Source organism: Ceratotherium simum, chromosome 39 (assembly GCF_057802395.1).
Source record: "Ceratotherium simum simum isolate JZ-2026a chromosome 39, ASM5780239v1, whole genome shotgun sequence".
NCBI classification, from domain to species: Eukaryota; Metazoa; Chordata; class Mammalia; order Perissodactyla; family Rhinocerotidae; genus Ceratotherium; species Ceratotherium simum.
In genome coordinates this window covers 4767868-4786517 of record NC_141938.1, presented here as the reverse complement: position 1 = coordinate 4786517, position 18650 = coordinate 4767868, and the positions used below count along the sequence as shown (strand labels likewise).

The window sequence follows — 18650 nt, the reverse complement described above, 5'->3', positions numbered from 1 at the left end:
CTTGGGTTATAAATTTCTGTGTACTTCAGCATTGATTTCTGGATGCTTGTCATTTTCTTTCTGGTCTAGAGATTTAATATATTTTTGCACACTGCTTGACGGCATGGGCTTATTTTCCCTCATTCTGAATATGTCTGCTCACATCTTCCTCTTGCTGGCACTAGGTGGGGTTTGAGAGCTGTGTATTCTGATCCTGCTGTGATCTGCAGGTGCTGTGGCCAACCAGTTGTTCTGGTACACTGGGTCGGGGAGAAGGGGCTCTTTCTTTCCATTGCCTGATCACAAGGGCTTCTCATACTTCCCTTGCTATCTGCTCTTCTGGGGTGCCAGCTTCATGGATGCACTCCTGCAACAGTTCAGTCCCCTCCATATGGGACTTTCCCACATGCTATGAGAGAACTTGAAGAGTGACAGTTTTCATGTGGAGGACCATCCCTCCCCATCTCTCTCTGAGTGCCACACAGACCTGGTCCCAGTGTCACTATCATTCAGGAAGAAGAAGAGTTCTCCTTACCTCTGTCACTTCCTCTGGGGGTTCCAGTACCTCCACCTTCAGACATATGGCTGTGTGAGTCAATTAGATGTATTTTGTGTTGTGTGAACGTCCTCTGTTGGTATATGAACGTCCTTTTTCTTGTATCTTAGTGGGGAGAGTCTACAGGGAAATCTCACTCCACCGTGAAGCTGAAGTCACTCTGAACCATGATTCTTGTTTTTTTTTTTTTTCAATTTGTTAGTGTGCTTCATGTCTCAGAATGTGGTTTGTCTTGGTGAATGTTCCATGAACTTGAGAAATATGTAGATTCTGCTGTTGTTATATTCTATAGATTTGAGTGAAATCCAGTTGTATATTCCACAGATGACAAGGAAATCCAGAATGTATATTCTCTTGTTCAAGTATTCCATAGATTACAATGAAATCATGTTGTTTCACAGTGCTGTTCAGTTCACCTCTGTCCTTTCTCATTTCCTGCCTACTGGAATTTATGTTTTGTGATAAGGCCATGTTAAATTCTATAGCTATATTAGAGGATTCATATTTCTCCTTGCATTCTATTAGTTCATGCCTCATGTGTTTTTCCCCTCTGTTATGCAGGTACACAGGAAGTATTTCTGTTACTTCTTGGAGAATAGACCCCTTTATTAGTATCTAATGTTACCCTCTATCTCTGAATTTTTCTTTGTTTGAATCTGCATTGTTTATAATTTATACACCAGTGGCATCTTTCGATTAGAGTTGGCATGGTCTATTTTTCTCCATCCCTTTACCCTTCATCTATTGCTGTTTTATATTTAAAGTGGATTTCTTGTAGATAACATATAATTTTGTTTTTTGAAATCTGATTTTACTGTGTCTTTCAGTTGCATCAAGACCCCTGATTAAAGAGGATATTGATACAGTTGGATTAATATTTACCATAACTTTTACTGCTTTCTACTTTTACCCTCATTGTTTTCTTTCTTTTTGTCTTCCACTTTTTTCTCTCTTGTCTTGCTGAAATTGAGCATTTACTCTGATTCTGTTTTTTCTTCTGTCATAGCATATCAGTTACACATTTTTGAAACAACATTTTTTAGTGGTTGCCTTTGAGTTTTCAGCATATGTTTACAACTCACCCACCTCATCTGCCAAATAGCAGTACACCACTCCACTCTTGTGCAAGTACCTCTTAATACACTATTCCCCGTTTCCCCCTCCCTGTCCCTTGTCACATTGCTGTCATTTATTTCACTTGTGCATAAGCTTCTCATTACCAAATACATTGTTGCTAATGTTATTTTAAACGAAGTGTCATCTGTTATATTAATTATAAACATATAGAAGTTATTTTTCTAATCCTATACCTTTTTCATTTACATACTTTCTGGTAATTTTTGAACATTTCATTCAAAGTGGGTGTACTCATGACAAATTTCCTCAGTTTTTGTCTCAGAAAGTCCTTATTTCTCCTTTATGTTTGAAGGAGAATTAGGCTTGACAGAGAATTCTAGGAGAGTGGATTTTTGTTTTCATAACTTGAAATATTTCACTCTACTCTGTTCTTGCTTGCATGGTTTTGAAAAGAAGTCCAATTTAATTCAAGTTTTGTTTCTTTATTCCTAAGATGCGATTCTTTGGCATTTCTCAATATGTTTTTGTCTTTGATTTTTCTCTAGTTGAAATATGATATCCTTGGGTGTGCACTTTTGTAGTTTGTCATGGTTAGTGTTCTCTGAATTTCCTGGATGTACAGTTTACCAGCTGTCATTAATTTTAGAATATTTCGATAACTATTTCGTCACTTCTTCTGTTTCTTTCTTTGTTGTTTTTTAGGTATTCCTATTATGTATTTTAAACCTTCTGTTATAGAGTGTTGTCTTAGACTTCAAGGATATTGTCTTCTGTCTTTTTTGTTCTTTTTGTCTTTGCATTAGCCTCTGGGGAAATAGATCATTTGTTTAGTACAGGTCTTGTTAAGAAAATACCTGGTGCATATTTCAAAATGCCATCTGTTTTTTTGTCTTGCCCAATTTTGGAGACTCCAGTTTGCCCTATGACCTCAAGGCTATCATGGATCTAAGAAGAATTGTTTAAGTTCATTCATTTTCTCCTTGGGAGATCAAGAATGACAGTTTCTATGTTTCTTGAGTGTGGGATCAGAAGCTGGCAGGCTGTCATCTAGAGTGCATAGTCGGGAAACACCTCCTCTTGAACTTGGAGAATAGAACTTTTATGTTCTTTTGCAAGAAAGCACTGTTAAATCCTTCATTTATTTTATAATCATGGGCAAATTTACCATCAAACCTTTGTGGAATTCAGTGCACTCCTTTGCAATCTGTAGCTCTTAACCTGCCCCTCAAGGGCAGCAAGGCTCAAGGTACACTGTTAGTGTTGGAAACAGCTCTGGAAAGAGCTGTTCTGACACATGGTTATCTCACTATGCATTCTAAAAATTGCTGGGAAGTTTCCTTGAGGAACCGGAGTATAGGTATTTTATGGTCTAATTTGTCATGCCTTCTTCCTTGTGTCTGAACTCTATGTTCTAGATAACTTTCTGGACCCATCAATTCATACAGAAAAGAATAACTGAATATGGAAAATATTACACAATTTAAAAGCAGTGCTTCACTACAAGAATGTTTATATTCAGTCATCTGCCTCTGATTACTCGTAGTGGACTGGATTACTTTAGGACAATGTGATCAGCTGGGGTTTGTTAAAAGTTTACTTTCTACAGGCCTCTTGGATTCGCTGTTTGGTGATAGGAATAGACAAAAAAGCTTCCAGTTGTTCAAGGTGTTTTAATTCATTGAAACCTCAGGCAGATTTGACTCTGCCTCATGGAGTGCTGTAACTGTGGGTAATAAGAAAGAAGATGAAAGAGTTTTTCTCACAAGGAATCATGTTATATAAAATGATAATTGTTTGATTTCTATAGCATTTTTACCATTTCCCAAAATGCCATGGACCCTGCCATTATAGAGAAATACAGTGTAATGTGATCACAGTAAATTTCCATGTCTTAGTAATGCAGTGAAATTGGTGAGGAAGTCTGTACAGAAAAGCAGTGAGGTTTTGATGATGATAGCATAAAATAAATATTTGGAAATGACAGAATCACGCGTAACATTTCTACAAATGGAGAACAGATCCCCAGTGCTGTCAGTCTCATGCGTCCTACTCTACACATATTTGTGATGTTTTAGGACTCAGTGGCCATTGAGGATGTTGCTGTGAACTTCACCCCAGAGGAGTGGGCTTTACTAGATCCTTCACAGAAGAAACTCTACAGAGATGTGATGTGGGAAACCTTCAGGAACCTAGCCTCAATAGGTAAGAATGAGGACATCCCTTCATCAAGTAGAGAACAAATGTTTCTTGCCCATCAACATGGTTCCCACGTGCCGGCCCCGTGGCTTAGTGGTTAAGTGCGCGTGCTCTGCTGCTGGCTGCCTGGGTTCATATCCCGGGCGCGCACCGATGCACTGCTTCTCCGGCCATGCTGAGGCTGCATCCAACATACAGCAACTAGAAGGATGTGCAGCTATGACATACCACTATCTACTGGGGCTTTGGGGGGAAAAAATAAATAAAAAAGGATAAGTACATATTTAAAAAAAAAAGCATGGTTCCCAGATGTAGAATGTAGAAATGGGAGATGTTGGTAAATAAACTAGAAGTGATCTTAGCTCGTCATTGTCTTAGAATCCATAATTTTTTCTATAATTTCTAATACTTGGAAATCAACTGTCTGGGTCTGCATTTCAGGAAAAACCTGGGAAGATGATGATATTGAAGTTAAGTACACAAACCAGGGGAGAAAATTAAGGTGAGTCACACTCTCAATAGAAAGCAGTGTCTCATGTTAGAATACCGATTTGTTAAGAAATTTTAAAAGGAAGCAAAGCAAATAACCCTTGCTTCAAATTTAACTATCCCAGAAAATTTTCACCAAATATAGTTTTTGAAACGTAATGTAGATGTTCAGTTATTACAAAACAATTCACTTGGAAAGTATGAATAAACCCTATATATTAATATCACTGTTTGGATAACAGCAAGCATGAAGTTCTCTTGCAGAGCATTCAGTATATTCAATTTCTAAGAATTGAGACAAGACCAAACCCCAAAACTTTTCCTATAAATCATAATAAATATAATAAATGTAAAATCATTAATAAAGAAGTCATTAATAATGTACTTCTCACTTTTTACAGAAATCATATGGTACAGAGGCTCTGTAAAAGTGAAGAGGGTAGTGTATGTCAAGAAAACATCAACCTAAATCCAAATCTCAATCTGAACAAGAAAACTACAGGTGCTAAACCATGTGAATGCAGTGCATGTGGAATAGTCTTCATGCATCATTCATCCCTTAAAAGGCACATTAGATGTCACACTGAACACAAACTATCTGATGACAAAAAATATGGAGGGGAGCCATATAAATGTAAGGTCTGTGGAAAAGTCTTCCCTTTTCATAGATCTCTTCAAATACATGAAAGAACTCATACTGGAGAGAAAACCTATGAATGTAAAACATGCAGTAAAGCATTCATTTTTTCCAGTTCTCTTCGAGTACATGAAAGAATTCATACTGGAGAGAAACCCTATGAATGTAAGGAATGTGGGAAAGCCTTTATAAGGCACTCACTTCTCCGCTCACACATGATCTTTCACACTGGAGATGGACCTTATAAATGTAAGGAATGTGGGAAAGCCTTCATTTTTCCCAGTTTTCTTCAAATACATGGAAGAACTCACACTGGAGAGAAAGCTTATGAATGTAAAACATGTAGAAATACATTCACTTCTTCCAGTTCTCTTCGAGGCCATGAAAGAATTCATAGTGGAGAGAAACCCTTTGAGTGTAAAGTATGTGGTAAAGCCTTTAGGCTTTCAAGTAGTCTTCAACAACATGAAAGAACTCACACTGGAGAGAAACCCTATGAATGTAAAAAATGCAATAAAGCATTCATTTATCCTGGTTCTCTTCTAAAACATGAAAGAAATCACACCGGAGAGAAACCCTATAAATGTAAAAAATGCAATAAAGCATTCATTTTTCCTAGTTCTCTTCTAAAACATGAAAGAAATCACACTGGAGAGAAACCCTATAAATGTAAAACATGCAGTAAGTCATTCACTTCTGCCAGTTCTCTTCAAATACATGAAAGAAATCACACTGGAGAGAAACTCTATGAATGTAAAAAATGCAATAAAGTGTTCGTTTATCCTAATTCTCTTCTAAAACATGAAAGAAATCACACTGGAGAGAAACCCTATAAATGTAAAACATGCAGTAAGGCATTGACTTCTGCTAGTTCTCTTAAAATACATGAAAGAATTCATACTGGAGAGAAACCCTATGAATGTAAAAACTGCAGTAAAGCATTCACTTCTTCTAGTTATCTTAGACAACATGAAAGAATTCATACTAGAGAGAAAACGTATGAATGTAAAAAATGCAATAAAGCATTCAATTTTTCCTATTCTCTTCAAATACATGAAAGAATTCATACTGGAGAGAAACCCTATGAATGTAAAAAATGCAGAAAAGCATTCACTTCCTCCAGTTCTCTTCGACAACATGAAAGAATTCATGCTGGAGTGAAACCCTATGAATGTAAAAAGTGCAGTAAAGCATTCATTTTTCCAGGTTCTCTTCAAGTACATGAACGAATTCATACTGGAGAGAAACCGTTTGAATGTAAAAAATGCAGTAAAGCATTCACTTCCTCCGGTTCTCTGCGACAACATGAAAGAACTCATACTGGAGCAAAACTCTATGAATGTAAAAAATGCAGTAAAGCATTCACTTCCTCCAGTTATCTTCGACATCATGAAAGAATTCATACCGAAACAAAACCCTATGAATGTAAAAAGTGCAGTAAAGCATTTATTTTTCCGTATTCTCTTCGAGTACATGAAAGAATTCATACTGGGGAGAAACCGTATGAATGTAAAAAATGCAGTAAAGCATTCGCTTCCTCCCATTCCCTTAGAAAACATGAAAGAATTCATACAGGACCAAGACCTTATGAATGTGAAAAATGCAGTAAAGCATTCACTTCCTCCGGTTCTCTGCGACAACATGAAAGAACTCATACTGGAGCAAAACTCTATGAATGTAAAAAATGCAGTAAAGCATTCACTTCCTCCAGTTATCTTCGACATCATGAAAGAATTCATACCGAAACAAAACCCTATGAATGTAAAAAGTGCAGTAAAGCATTTATTTTTCCGTATTGTCTTCGAGTACATGAAAGAATTCATACTGGGGAGAAACCGTATGAATGTAAAAAATGCAGTAAAGCATTCGCTTCCTCCCAGTCCCTTAGAAAACATGAAAGAATTCATACTGGACCAAGACCTTATGAATGTAAAAAATGCAGTAAAGCATTCACTTCCTCCGGTTCTCTGCGACAACATGAAAGAACTCATACTGGAGCAAAACTCTATGAATGTAAAAAATGCAGTAAAGCATTCACTTCCTCCAGTTATCTTCGACATCATGAAAGAATTCATACCGAAACAAAACCCTATGAATGTAAAAAGTGCAGTAAAGCATTTATTTTTCCGTATTCTCTTCGAGTACATGAAAGAATTCATACTGGGGAGAAACCCTATGAATGTAAAAAATGCAGTAAAGCATTCGCTTCCTCCCATTCCCTTAGAAAACATGAAAGAATTCATACTGGACCAAGACCTTATGAATGTAAAAAATGTAGTGAAGCATTCATTTTTCCATGTTCTCTTTGAGTACGTGAAAGAATTCATACTGGAGAGAAACCCTATGAATGTAAGGAATGTGTGAAAGCCTTTATGATTCCCTCAAGCCTTTGATCACATCTGATCTTGCGCATCATAGGTGGACATTACTGGTGAAAGCAATGTGAGAAAGTATTCATTTCTCCCAGTTCCTTTTGAATATTTGAAACGAGTCACACAGGAGACAAAATCTTTGAATGTAAGGAAGGTAGGAAAGCCTTTATAAATTGCTCAAGCCTTCAATCACTGATGGTCTTTTACACTGGAGATGGACCTTATAAATGTAAAGAATGTGGGATAGCCTTCATTTCTCCCTGTTTTTTTCAAACACATGAAAGAACTCATACTGGAGACAAACCTTATGAACAGAAGGAAGGTGAGAAAGTATTCACTTACCACATATCACTTCAAAGAAATGAAAGAAGTCACACTGTAGAGAAATCCTATGAATGTCAGTAAAATGAGAAAGCCTTTATTTCTCATGAAAACCTTTGAGGATGTGCAAGAATGCACACTAGGTGAAAAACCACATAAATATAAAGAACGTGGAAAAGTCTTTTGTCATCCCGTTCTTTCTGCAAGTATGAAGGACTCATTTAATAAAAATCTCTTGAGTGTAAATAACATGGAAAAGACTTTAATTTGCCCACTTCCTACTATGTGAAACTGTCACCAAAAAGAAATAAAAATGTAACTAATACGAGAAAGCTTATTGGAAATTTATTTGTGTATAATATTCTAGAAAACTTTCACATGAAAGAGTTGTTATAAAAGTTGTAAATATGTTGTCTTTACCAAGCCTCTTTCTTAAAGTGCAACATTGGATTGTAGATTTCTATTCACTACTTTCAGGGATGAATATTGAGGTGAGGTAATTTTGCAGTTCATCCTTTATCAATAGTATATAAGCTTAATAGGTAGTGTATTTTTTCCTTAAATCACTTAGTAATTTTTTCTATTTAATGTTTTAATTGTTCTGTGCTAAGGGGCCATTAAAAATGACACTGTATGTTTTTTAGGATTTTCTTAGTGTCCCTGTCTTATAGTTCCTACATGTGCCTAATCTGTTGTATATTTTGTATCTTTCTTAGAGAATTCTCTTTTTCAGGGGTGGTACGTATAGGAGCCTGTTTCCATTTTTGTACAGTTAAACAATTGGACTAAATTTTTGTTCATGGCAAGGTTACCAAAGAGTATCCTTTCATGTGAATTCTTATTGTCATATTTGGGTTTTTGCTCTTTTTCCCTCCTTCTGACTGGTACTTGGTGAATCAACTTTGAATTAAGTAGAGGCCTGCATTAGGTCAACAAAATCTTGAGCTGAGCATATCACCCCTGTATTGCATTATATCAATTAGGGTAATATTAAGAACTAGGTCTTTAAGAATCCTCTTTCTCGTTCCATATTGGAATGCACCAGTAGCCTCACTTGCATAAGATTTGGAAGGCAGAAGCAAACAAATCATTAGGCAGATTTGGGGGCCACTATACAGGGAGAGAGTTATATAAGAGCTTTGAGGACACTGTCTTCCAGCCCATTTTCTGGATTCTTTGCCTGTCTAGTCAACTGTATCTTGAAAACCACAACCATTTGGTTTCCATGTCCTTAGAAGTGTATTTGTCGCTGATGTTTTCACAAGTTTCACATCAAAGATACCTTAGAGTTAGGGTTTTTCTGTAAGACCTCTTGTGTCCACCAGGAAAATAATTCAGATAATTGTGGTTAGGAGTATTGTCTGATTCCCTTCTCTAGATATCATCTGTATACGATGTAATTTGTATTGTCAACACCTTATGCCATTAATAATGCTAGTGAGCATGTTTTCCTGATTGACCATGACATCTACAATGGGGCATAAAAAGCAGGACCTGGGAGTTTGTTTCTCTGCTGTATTGTGCAGTGGCCACCTTGACCCAGTTCTTTTGTGTGAGAACAATCACTTTTCTTATGTCAGGAAGACTGTTTCCTGTTACTTGTGGCTGAATGTGTTCCCTCGATATGTTTTAAGTAACATTTGATTGTATGTCATTAAAACTACGTGGATTTCCTTGAGAAAGGAACACATCTGTAGTTGTTTCATAGACATTTTATCAACTGTTTTAATCTGTTTATGCTAATAAATATTGTGATTTCATTTCCATTTTAATTATGGATTTTGAGATATACATTGAAATTTTCTTCATTTAATCATCATACATGATGAGTCAATTTTATCATGTGCTTACAAATTCAGTTATTTTTTTCCTCAGGCAAAGTTTATTTTTTGTTCTTTTATAGTTACAATTTTTGTTATGAAACTAATTTCTCATTCACTGTAAAAATTTATTCATTTATTTTTTTTCCCCCCAAAGCCCCAGTAGATAGTTGCATGTCATAGCTGCACATCCTTCTAGTTGCTGTATGTGGGACGCGGCCTCAGCATGGCAGGAGAAGCAGTGCATCGGTGTGCGCCCAGGATATGAACCCGGGCTGCCAGCAGCAGAGCACGTGCACTTAACTGCTAAGCCACGAGGCTGGCCCGCTCTCATTCACTTTTAACACAAAACTTAATAATTATGTTTTTTTCAGTGCCCTCTTCCAGTGGCCTGCAGGATTGTACCTGTGGTCAAAGAGAGAGTTGTAATGAATTCTAATAAGATTGACCACAGACCAAAAAGGACTGAGGTAGAACAGTAAGAAGGAGCTGACAAGGACTTCTTACAAGATTTTGGCATGTGTTGGTTGATTTGATTACTGTTCAAGGGACCAAGTCATTTTCTGTATTTCCTGCTTAGAGGAAGTAAACTTAATTCCATCTTTTGTAAAATTTTTTTTGAAGAAGATTGGCCCTGAGCTAACATTTGTTGCCAGTCTTCCTCTTTTTCTTTTTTCTCCCCAAAGTCCCAATACAGAGTTGTATATCGTAGTTGTAGCTCCTTCTGGTTCTATGTGGGACACCACCTCAGCGTGGATTGATGAGCAATGAGTAGGTCCACGCCCAGGATCCAAACTGGCAAGCCCCGGGATGCTGAAGCATGTGAACTTAACCACTACACCACCAGCCCCAATCTTTCATAAAATTTTTGTGTTTGGTAAATCTAATCCTTCTTTTCTAGAGAGGAGGAACAATGTAGTGGAGCTAAGGTTAATTTGTCAGAAGGTCTAGTCAGTCATTTTAGTAACAAAAAGGGAATATTATTCATTTTTGTGATTTGGAATTTTATCTCTTACCATTTATATTGGTATGGTTATGAAATACTCTTAGTTTTGTCTTGGTAACTGTACCTCTGATGGAAGTATGTGAGTGGCAATTTTCTCTTCAGCAGCGTGTGACTTGGCCTTGCAGGGAATGTAGGCCACCGTCTAGTCCTCTGGAACAGCTTCTGCGTTTCCTACTCAGTATCAAGACACTGATGAATTCCAGTAGTGTGTTAGACACTGTAGTTCCCATAAAGTCCCTCAGTTAAAATATGTAAATTCACTTCTTAGTATACTACATATGTGTTTTTTTTGTTTTTTTTTTTGTGAGGAAGATCAGCCCTGAGCTAACATCCACACCAATCCTCCTCTCTTTTGCCGGGGAAGACTGGCCCTGGGCTAACATCTGTGCCCATCTTCCTCCACTTTATATGGGACACCACCACAGCATGGCCTGACAAGGCGTGCATCTGTGCACACCTGGGATCTGAACCCAGGCCGCCAGCAGCAGAGCGCGCGCACTTAACTGCTGAGCCACGGGGCGGCCCTACATGTGTGTTTAATATCTCTTTAAGTCTGAACTGGGGCCTTTGAGTTTAGGTAAATTGAGAGACAATACAAACCTAGCAAGGCAGAGGGCCAGGACCACCATGCCAGTCAAGCCTTTCTTTCTCAGAGACTACACCCTTGATGCTAATGTTTCAACATCTCGCACGTGCCGTGCACTATAGAGGCAGCATACCCAATTTTGCAGAAGTGAGTCCCAGTAGGATTTGGATATAGGAACATGAAGCAAATAAGTTCTTGCAGTCCTAGTCCTTATATGTCTGTGGGAAAAGAGATGGTCAGCAAATTGCAAAGCTTTGTCTGATAAGATGGAATTAAAGCCTTTGAAGAAAAGTAAAAATTATCATTGTGTGAACTGGGAGGCTGAGCTGTGTATTTATCTTTTCTATGATGGTAGCAGTGAATGAGGATGCCATTATCTTTGTTTTCTTGGACTTGAGACTTCTTATTGATTTAAGCCACCAATATTTATGGTGTCTTTTGTTTTTAATGTCAATTGAGAAGATTTTTATTTCACTTTTAAATATTTAAAATCTTACAGTCATTTTCATTTTGCTGCTGTGCAGACTGAGTGTGTAACATAGACCCCATTAAACCGTGAAATTCCCTCTATTTAGAGAAATGGTTGTATTCATCTACAGTGTTCTAGCTCTTCCTGAGTGTATTCTCTGATAATCTATTCAAGTTCACTGTGATCTCCCAGTGGAAACACGAAAAAGAGCTATGGATATTAAGAGGCAATCATCCAAGGAATACTTGAGGTGAGCTGCAGAGAGGGTATCATTTTGAGTAATATCCTAATGGAGTGTTAGAGGAGAAATGGGAAACTTGCAGCATGTTTTCATCACAGGAGTGGCTGCGTGTCTCTTGTGCCAGTGACCCACAAAGCCCTGTCCCCCATTTAGCTGTTCACAGGTCCCATTTCCATATGCTTAGATGCCTAGCATATGTTGTAGAAAAGTAGGAAATAGCAGTAACAGGTTCGAGGTTTAAAATAGCAAAAAAATGGAATGTGTTCCTTTTTTTTTTAGGGTTAACTTACATATTGGAGGGGCTTGGTTGAGATGGGCACCACTGGAGTATTGTTTTGAAATGATGGTAGGTTTTTCATCTTTGATGGCAGTACTTCTGTACAATTGTGAAAACTGATGAGTGCTCTTAAAATATTTTATATATGTGTGTCACATTTATTAATTATTAAGTGAATAATATAATTCCTCTCCTATGCCAGAAGAATGTTAACCTGTCCTGAACCTTGATTTTTTTTTTTATTGATGTTTTAATGGTTTTTAACATTGTGAAATTTTGGGTTGTGAATTTTTGTTTGTCCATCACCATATATATGACTCCCTTCACCCCTTGTGCCTACCCCCCACCCCCACTGCCCCTGGTAACCACAGTACAGTTTTTTCTGTCCATGTGTTGGTTCATATTCCACATATGAGTGAGATCATACAGTGTTTGTCTTTCTCTTTCTGGCTTATTTCACTTAACATAATACGCTCCAGGCCCATCCATGTTGTTGCAAATAGGCAACCTTAAATTACACCTAACAGAACTAGAAAAAGAACAACAAACAAAGCCCAAAGTCAGCAGAAGGAGAGAAATAATAAAAACCAGAGCAGAAATAAATGAAATTGAGACCAAAAAAAACAGTAGAAAAGATTAAGGAAACAAAGAGTTGGTTCTTTGAGAAGATAAAATCAACAAAGCCTTAGCCAGGCTTACTAAGAAAAAAAGAGAAAAGTCTCAAGTAAATAAAATTAGAAATGAAAGAGGAGAAATTACTACAAATACCACGGAAATACAGAGGATTATAAGAGAATACTATGAGAAATTATATGCCAACAAATTGGACAATCTAGAAGAAATTGATAAATTCTTAGACTCATACAACCTCCCAAAACTGAACCAAGAAGAAATGGAGAATCTGAATAGACTAATCACAAGTAAAGAGATTGAAATAGTAATCAAAAACCTCCCAAAAAATAAAAGTCAAAGTCATTTTTTTTTAGGCTTTTTCATCTTAGTTATGTGCCTTGTGTTCTTCATATGGTTTTTTAATTAATCTTCAAAACATTCATTTAAATGAGATGGTTATTAGTCAGTCAACAAACCTCAGGAGTGAACTTTAATAAAGACACTGACCTCGTCTTTGATATTTGACTCGGTTAGCTTTAGATATCTGCTCATCCTGCCTAGTCCACAATGGTAAATTTAGGAAGGTTCACATGCCACTATTGTGTGTCAGTGGGAAGGAAGGTGAAATCTTTAAAACATGCAGACTCTACCCCACAGTCCTTAAACGGCCAACCATTGTCCTTTGCGCAAGCCACCTCAACCTGCTTATACTTGCCGTACTCTCCTTAGAAAGTACCTGTGAGTAATAAACATATTTCTAGTCACTAGATGCATGTGGCAACATCAGTCTTGCCATCCAATTCCCTTTGAAGTAAGGTGTCAATCTTGCCCCCCAAAGGGCAAGGATAGAGCAGAACGTAACCCATGAAAAATATTTTGGGTGATGCATAGGCATTTAGTGTAGGGAATTTTTGTAAGATCAGGAAAGGAACTCCAAATGCAGAGATTCCTGTGTGATATTGTTTTTAGGTGTGTTGATCACCAAAGAGAACCTCTGAAACCACATACGTGGATCTAGCCGGAGAATCAATAAGTGAAAATGCCGAGTCTCACAAAAGAAAACGCAGAGCAACAAACATGAATGGATATTTTCTGTTCTGATATGTAAAGAGCTTTGTGTGATCACTCATCTTGACAAGGAAAATACTAAACACTTTGAAAAGGAACACCTCTTAGATCCGTGAGAGATTGGAGGTTGCATGGCAAACAGTGCCCCCAAAATGAGAAACAGGTGAATATAGAGAATTACCATGTACCAGGAAGAGACATGAATGTAGCCAGGAACTTGCTAGGAATACATAAACTGTTGTAGATGGATGGTTGGAGAGACAGTATGGATTATCTTGTGTGTTAAAAACTCTAGCAGGGGCCAGTCTGAGGGCTCCCCCAATTCCTGAATGTTTCCTTTAACAGCCCAATCTCATAGTGAAGATCAGAAAAAGTTGCCTTCTGCTTCATGTAGGAAATCGGGGAAAACATTTTCATATACACAAAAAGCATTTTATTGTCTGTAATGTAGACCGCCCCTCAAAGGAAACTAATGTGCCAAAGTCCTACCTGATTGGGCAAAGTGCAGATAGACACCTGCAGTCACTTCAGGTTCCTCTCTGACAAAAGTGGAGGAAATATAAGTGCTAAGAACCTGTTCTGAAGTTCATAGTCCAGGGATTCTTTACCACCAAAATGTTGCAGGTTTCATAACAAAAGAGGACATTTTCCCTTTCGAATACCTAAGACTGTATCAGCAGGGCCCTAGGATAAAAACAGTGGATTAAAACAGACACCTGCAAGACAGAGATTCTACTTAAGAATGAGTTTGTAGGTAAACCCCAACCCACCAGGGAAGTAAGTACAAGGTCACTACAGACCAGGAAGCCCCTGATACCTACAGCTGCAGCCAACATTAAACGTAGTCTGAGCCCCATTCAAGAGATAACACCTCACACTAAAGGCCTATTTATCTCAAATCTTTTATTGTGAAAATTCACAAATATGTGGAAATTAACTAACACGCTTGGACACACCACTGAGTCAAAAATCAAAAGAGACTTGACTATATTTGCTGCCAAAGCAAGGAAAAGGAAATTTAAAAAATATCTGAAGGGCCAGCCCAGTTGCGTAGTGGTTAAGTTCACATGCTTTGCTTTGGCGGCTCAAGGATTGTGGGTTTGGATCCTACGCATGGACCTACACACTGCTCATCAAGCCATGCTGTGGAGGTGCCCTACATACAAAATAGAGTAAGATTGGCACGGATGTTAGCTCAGGGACAATCTTTGTCAAGCAAAAAGAGGAAGATTGGTGATAGGTATCAGCTCGGCCAGTCTTCCTTGCAAAAAACAACAAAATCAAGAAAAAAGTAAACAGGCAACTTAGGAAAACTTATGAGATGCAGCATAAGGTGTAGTAAAAGGGATGTTCATAATGAAAAACACCTGTTATGTAAAAAGATATCAAATTAACCTAAATTTACACCTGAAGGAACTAGAAAAGGAACAAAGTACATGCAAAGTTAGCTAAAGTTAGAATGATAAGTAGTAAAGCAGAAATAGAGATTAGAAAAACAATAGTTTCAATATTTAAAAAAATCAAGAAGTCCTTAGGTAGACCAACAATGATGAGAACACTCAAATACGTAAAATCAGAAATGAAGGAGCACATATTACAACATGTCTCAAAAAGATCAAAAGGGACTAGTATGACTATATGCAAACAAATTGTATAACTTAGAAGAAATGTATGAATTCCTAGAAACATGCAACGTACCAAGAAAGACAGTAAATAGTTGTATGTCATATTTGTACATCCTTCTACTTGCTCTTTGTGGGACACCGCCTCGGCATGGTTTGATGAGCGGTGCATAGGTCCGCACCCAGGATCTGAACCAGCAAATCTCTGCCAAAGCACAGCACGTGAACTTAACTGCTATGCCACCGGGCTGGCCTCCCAATCCTTCTTAAACTCTTCCAAAGACTTGTAGAAAAAAATCCTTCCAAAATCCTTTTGTCAGGCCAGCATCTGCCTGATATCAAAGCCAAACATAGGCACTAGAAGAAAAGAAAACTAAAAGCAAAGCCAATGTCTCTGTCATAACTTGGCTTGATCGTAGTGCAGCTATTAGTTCAAACATTCTACTAGATGTTTCTCTGTAAGGTTTTTTTTTTCAAGAGATTACCATTTCAATGGGTTGTGTTTAATTCAGCCCCCACAAAGTGGAGGTGCCAATCAATTCTAGTTATTTTTTTATTTTTATTTTTTCCATCTTATTTCAAACTGGTGAGTATTGAGTGGAATGGGCTTCATACTAAAATGTATTAGGGTGGCATAACAGTGAGAGGAGTTCTGCTGACCACCTCCCCAATAAAACTGGTGAAAATTATTTTAATAAACATTTAAAGCCACTGGAAATGGTCCTAAACGCAAACAGGAAATGATGAACATTTATTCAAAAGAATCTATGAAGTTTTATAAGAAACATGAGAGGCTGTGATATTGAAACCAAGAGCACTGCCTCCCCAGGTCCTCCCAGCTCACATTGTTGACTCCACTCCAGACTCCTGCAGTCTAGAACACATGGCCCCTTGTCACCCAATTCCCATTAACAGGGCTATCTTCTGAGAGGAACAGGAGATCAGCATTTCAAACCTTGTGCCCAGCTGCCTGTTGCTGAGGGTAAATAAGTGCTGGGAGAGTGCCTGAAAAGTGGGGACTCTATTGTTTCAGTCCCTACACATGGAACTGAGGTGGTGCTTTTGGGGTGGTGTGCTGACAGTACTTGGACACTGTTTCCCCGTGTTCCATCTCATCAGGTGGGTGTAACAAAAGTAGGTTTGAGTGGCCAGGAGACACAATTAAAAGACCCTCTGGCTGCTATCTTTTTACTGCACTGAGCCCTCAGGTCCTAAACTAGGATTGTTCAGAGAGGCTTCCCATTTCCCCCCAAAGAGCTCCAGGTTCCTGACAGATTTTGCCTGAACAAGGGGGTGAAGTGAGCCATAGAACACAAAGCTCTTAATCACTTTCCAAAGAATTAACTTAGTTGGCACCAATGGAAAATCTGGTTAGATCAGTAGAAAATATTCACTTAATGCAATAGAAAGCTATAAAGGAGGAATAGAGAAACTGAAAAGAACATGAGAATTCTAGGAAACAATATGTCAGATGTAATTGTCAGTATGTCAGTAGTACTAAATGTGAATGGATTACATCCAAACAGGAGAAAGATTGTAACCTCAGATAAAAAAATAAATGAAATCATGATTGAAATATTTGTTATGTAGAGGAAGCACACTTTAGTTTCAAAGATACAAATAGATTGAAGGTAAAAGCATAGGAAAGATATCGCTAGAGATATTGAGGAGCATTATATCATGCTGAATGGGTGAAAGTTTATGGGTTGCATCTCAAACACAACCTAGAAAATGTTTTATGGCCATCAATACCTACACTAGCAAGAGAGGTCTCTAGTCAATAACCTAACCGTCACCGAAAGAGGCTTTAAATGATGAGGTACCAAACCCATACCAAGGAGAAAAGGAGCTAATAAAAGTAAAGCAGATATTGATGAAATGAGAAAGAAGAACCACAGAATATCAGTGAAACCAGAAGTGGGTTCTATGGAAGGTTTAACAACATCGGCAAATCTTCACTCAGAATATTTAGAGAAAAGGAAGAAAGATTCACATTAATAGATCAAGAAAAGAGGTTCATATTACTACTGACCTTACAGAAATCAAAAGGATTATAAGAGATTTCAATGAACAATTGTATAGCAACAAATCAGGTAACAGGTGAAATGCATAAATTACTTGAAAGACAAACTACTAAAATTGCCTCAGTAAATGGAAGGTCCGCCCCGTGGCTTAGCGGTTAAGTGCGTGCGCTCCGCTACTGGCGACCCGGGTTCGGATCCCAGGCGCGCACCAACGCACTGCTTCTCTTGCCATGCTGATGCCCCGGCCCGCGTACAGCAACTAGAAGGATGTGCAACTATGACATACAGCTATCTACTGGGGCTTTGGGGGTGGAAAAAAAAGGAGGAGGAGGATTGGCAATAGATGTTAGCTCAGAGCCAGTCTTTCTCAGCAAAAAGGGGAGGATTAGCATGGATGTTAGCTCAGGGCTGATCTTCCTCACAAAAAAAAGAATAAATGGAAAATCTGAATTGAAGTATAATAAGTGAAGTAGTTAAATCAGTAAACAAAGAACCCTCCAAGTAAGCCTCAGCACAGATGTCTTCAACTCAGAATTTTTGAAAACACTCAAAGGTTTATTACAGATTCTCCACATACTGTTCTAAATAATGGAATGGAGACCATATTTGGTACTCATTTTGTGAAGCCAGTACTATTCTGATACCAACACCAAGTTTATTGTCAAAAAACTCCACAATTGGGGCCAGCCCCGTGGCTTAGCGGTTAAGTGCGCGTGCTCCGCTACTGGTGGCCCGGGTTCGGATCCCGGGCGTGCACCGACGCACCACTTCTCTGGCCATGCTGAGGCCGTGTCCCACATACAGCAACTAGAAGGATGTGCAACTGTGACATACAACTATCTACTGGGGCTTTGGGGGAAAAAAGGAGGAGGATTGGCAATAGATTTTAGCTCAGAGCCGGTCTTCCTCACCAAAAAATAGAGGAGGATTAGCATGGATGTTAGCTCAGTGCTGATCTTCCTCACAAAAATAAATGAATAAATAAAAATAAAACAAAAAAAATAAATCTATAAAATAACCATTCTGAGTTGAGCCCTTGAAAAGTTATTGACCTCCACCTCAACCACCTTATAAGTAATGGGTGCTTGTTACCCTGCTCTCTATCTCCTGCTGGCTCCTGACACGTGACAGAAGAGTGCCCTTCCCCCAGCTCATTGTGCCCTCACCCCTATTTCTACAATCTGTAAGTAACAAATCTTGTGTATTTTCTTCATTTGTATGGGTGTATTGTGTAGGGTCTTCAATCAAATTCCACGTGGTTTTTATTTCCTGGAAGTGGAGCTCAGATGCTGAGGGAA

General features: G+C 38.2%; 1 protein-coding gene across 2 annotated transcripts in view; it reads left to right on the top strand.

Moving 5' to 3' along the window:
• Positions 1-13156, top strand: part of LOC101402076 (uncharacterized) — a 43150-nt gene extending 29994 nt beyond the window's left edge. For both annotated transcript variants that reach the window (XM_087425964.1, XM_087425965.1), the window contains 3 exons: positions 3688-3814; positions 4250-4310; positions 4699-13156. In XM_087425964.1, the coding sequence (XP_087282090.1) occupies positions 3688-3814; positions 4250-4310; positions 4699-7243 (2733 nt within the window). In that variant the 3' untranslated portion in view covers positions 7244-13156. The remainder of the gene's footprint in view (positions 1-3687; positions 3815-4249; positions 4311-4698) is intronic.
• The last annotated feature ends 5494 nt before the right edge of the window (positions 13157-18650 follow it).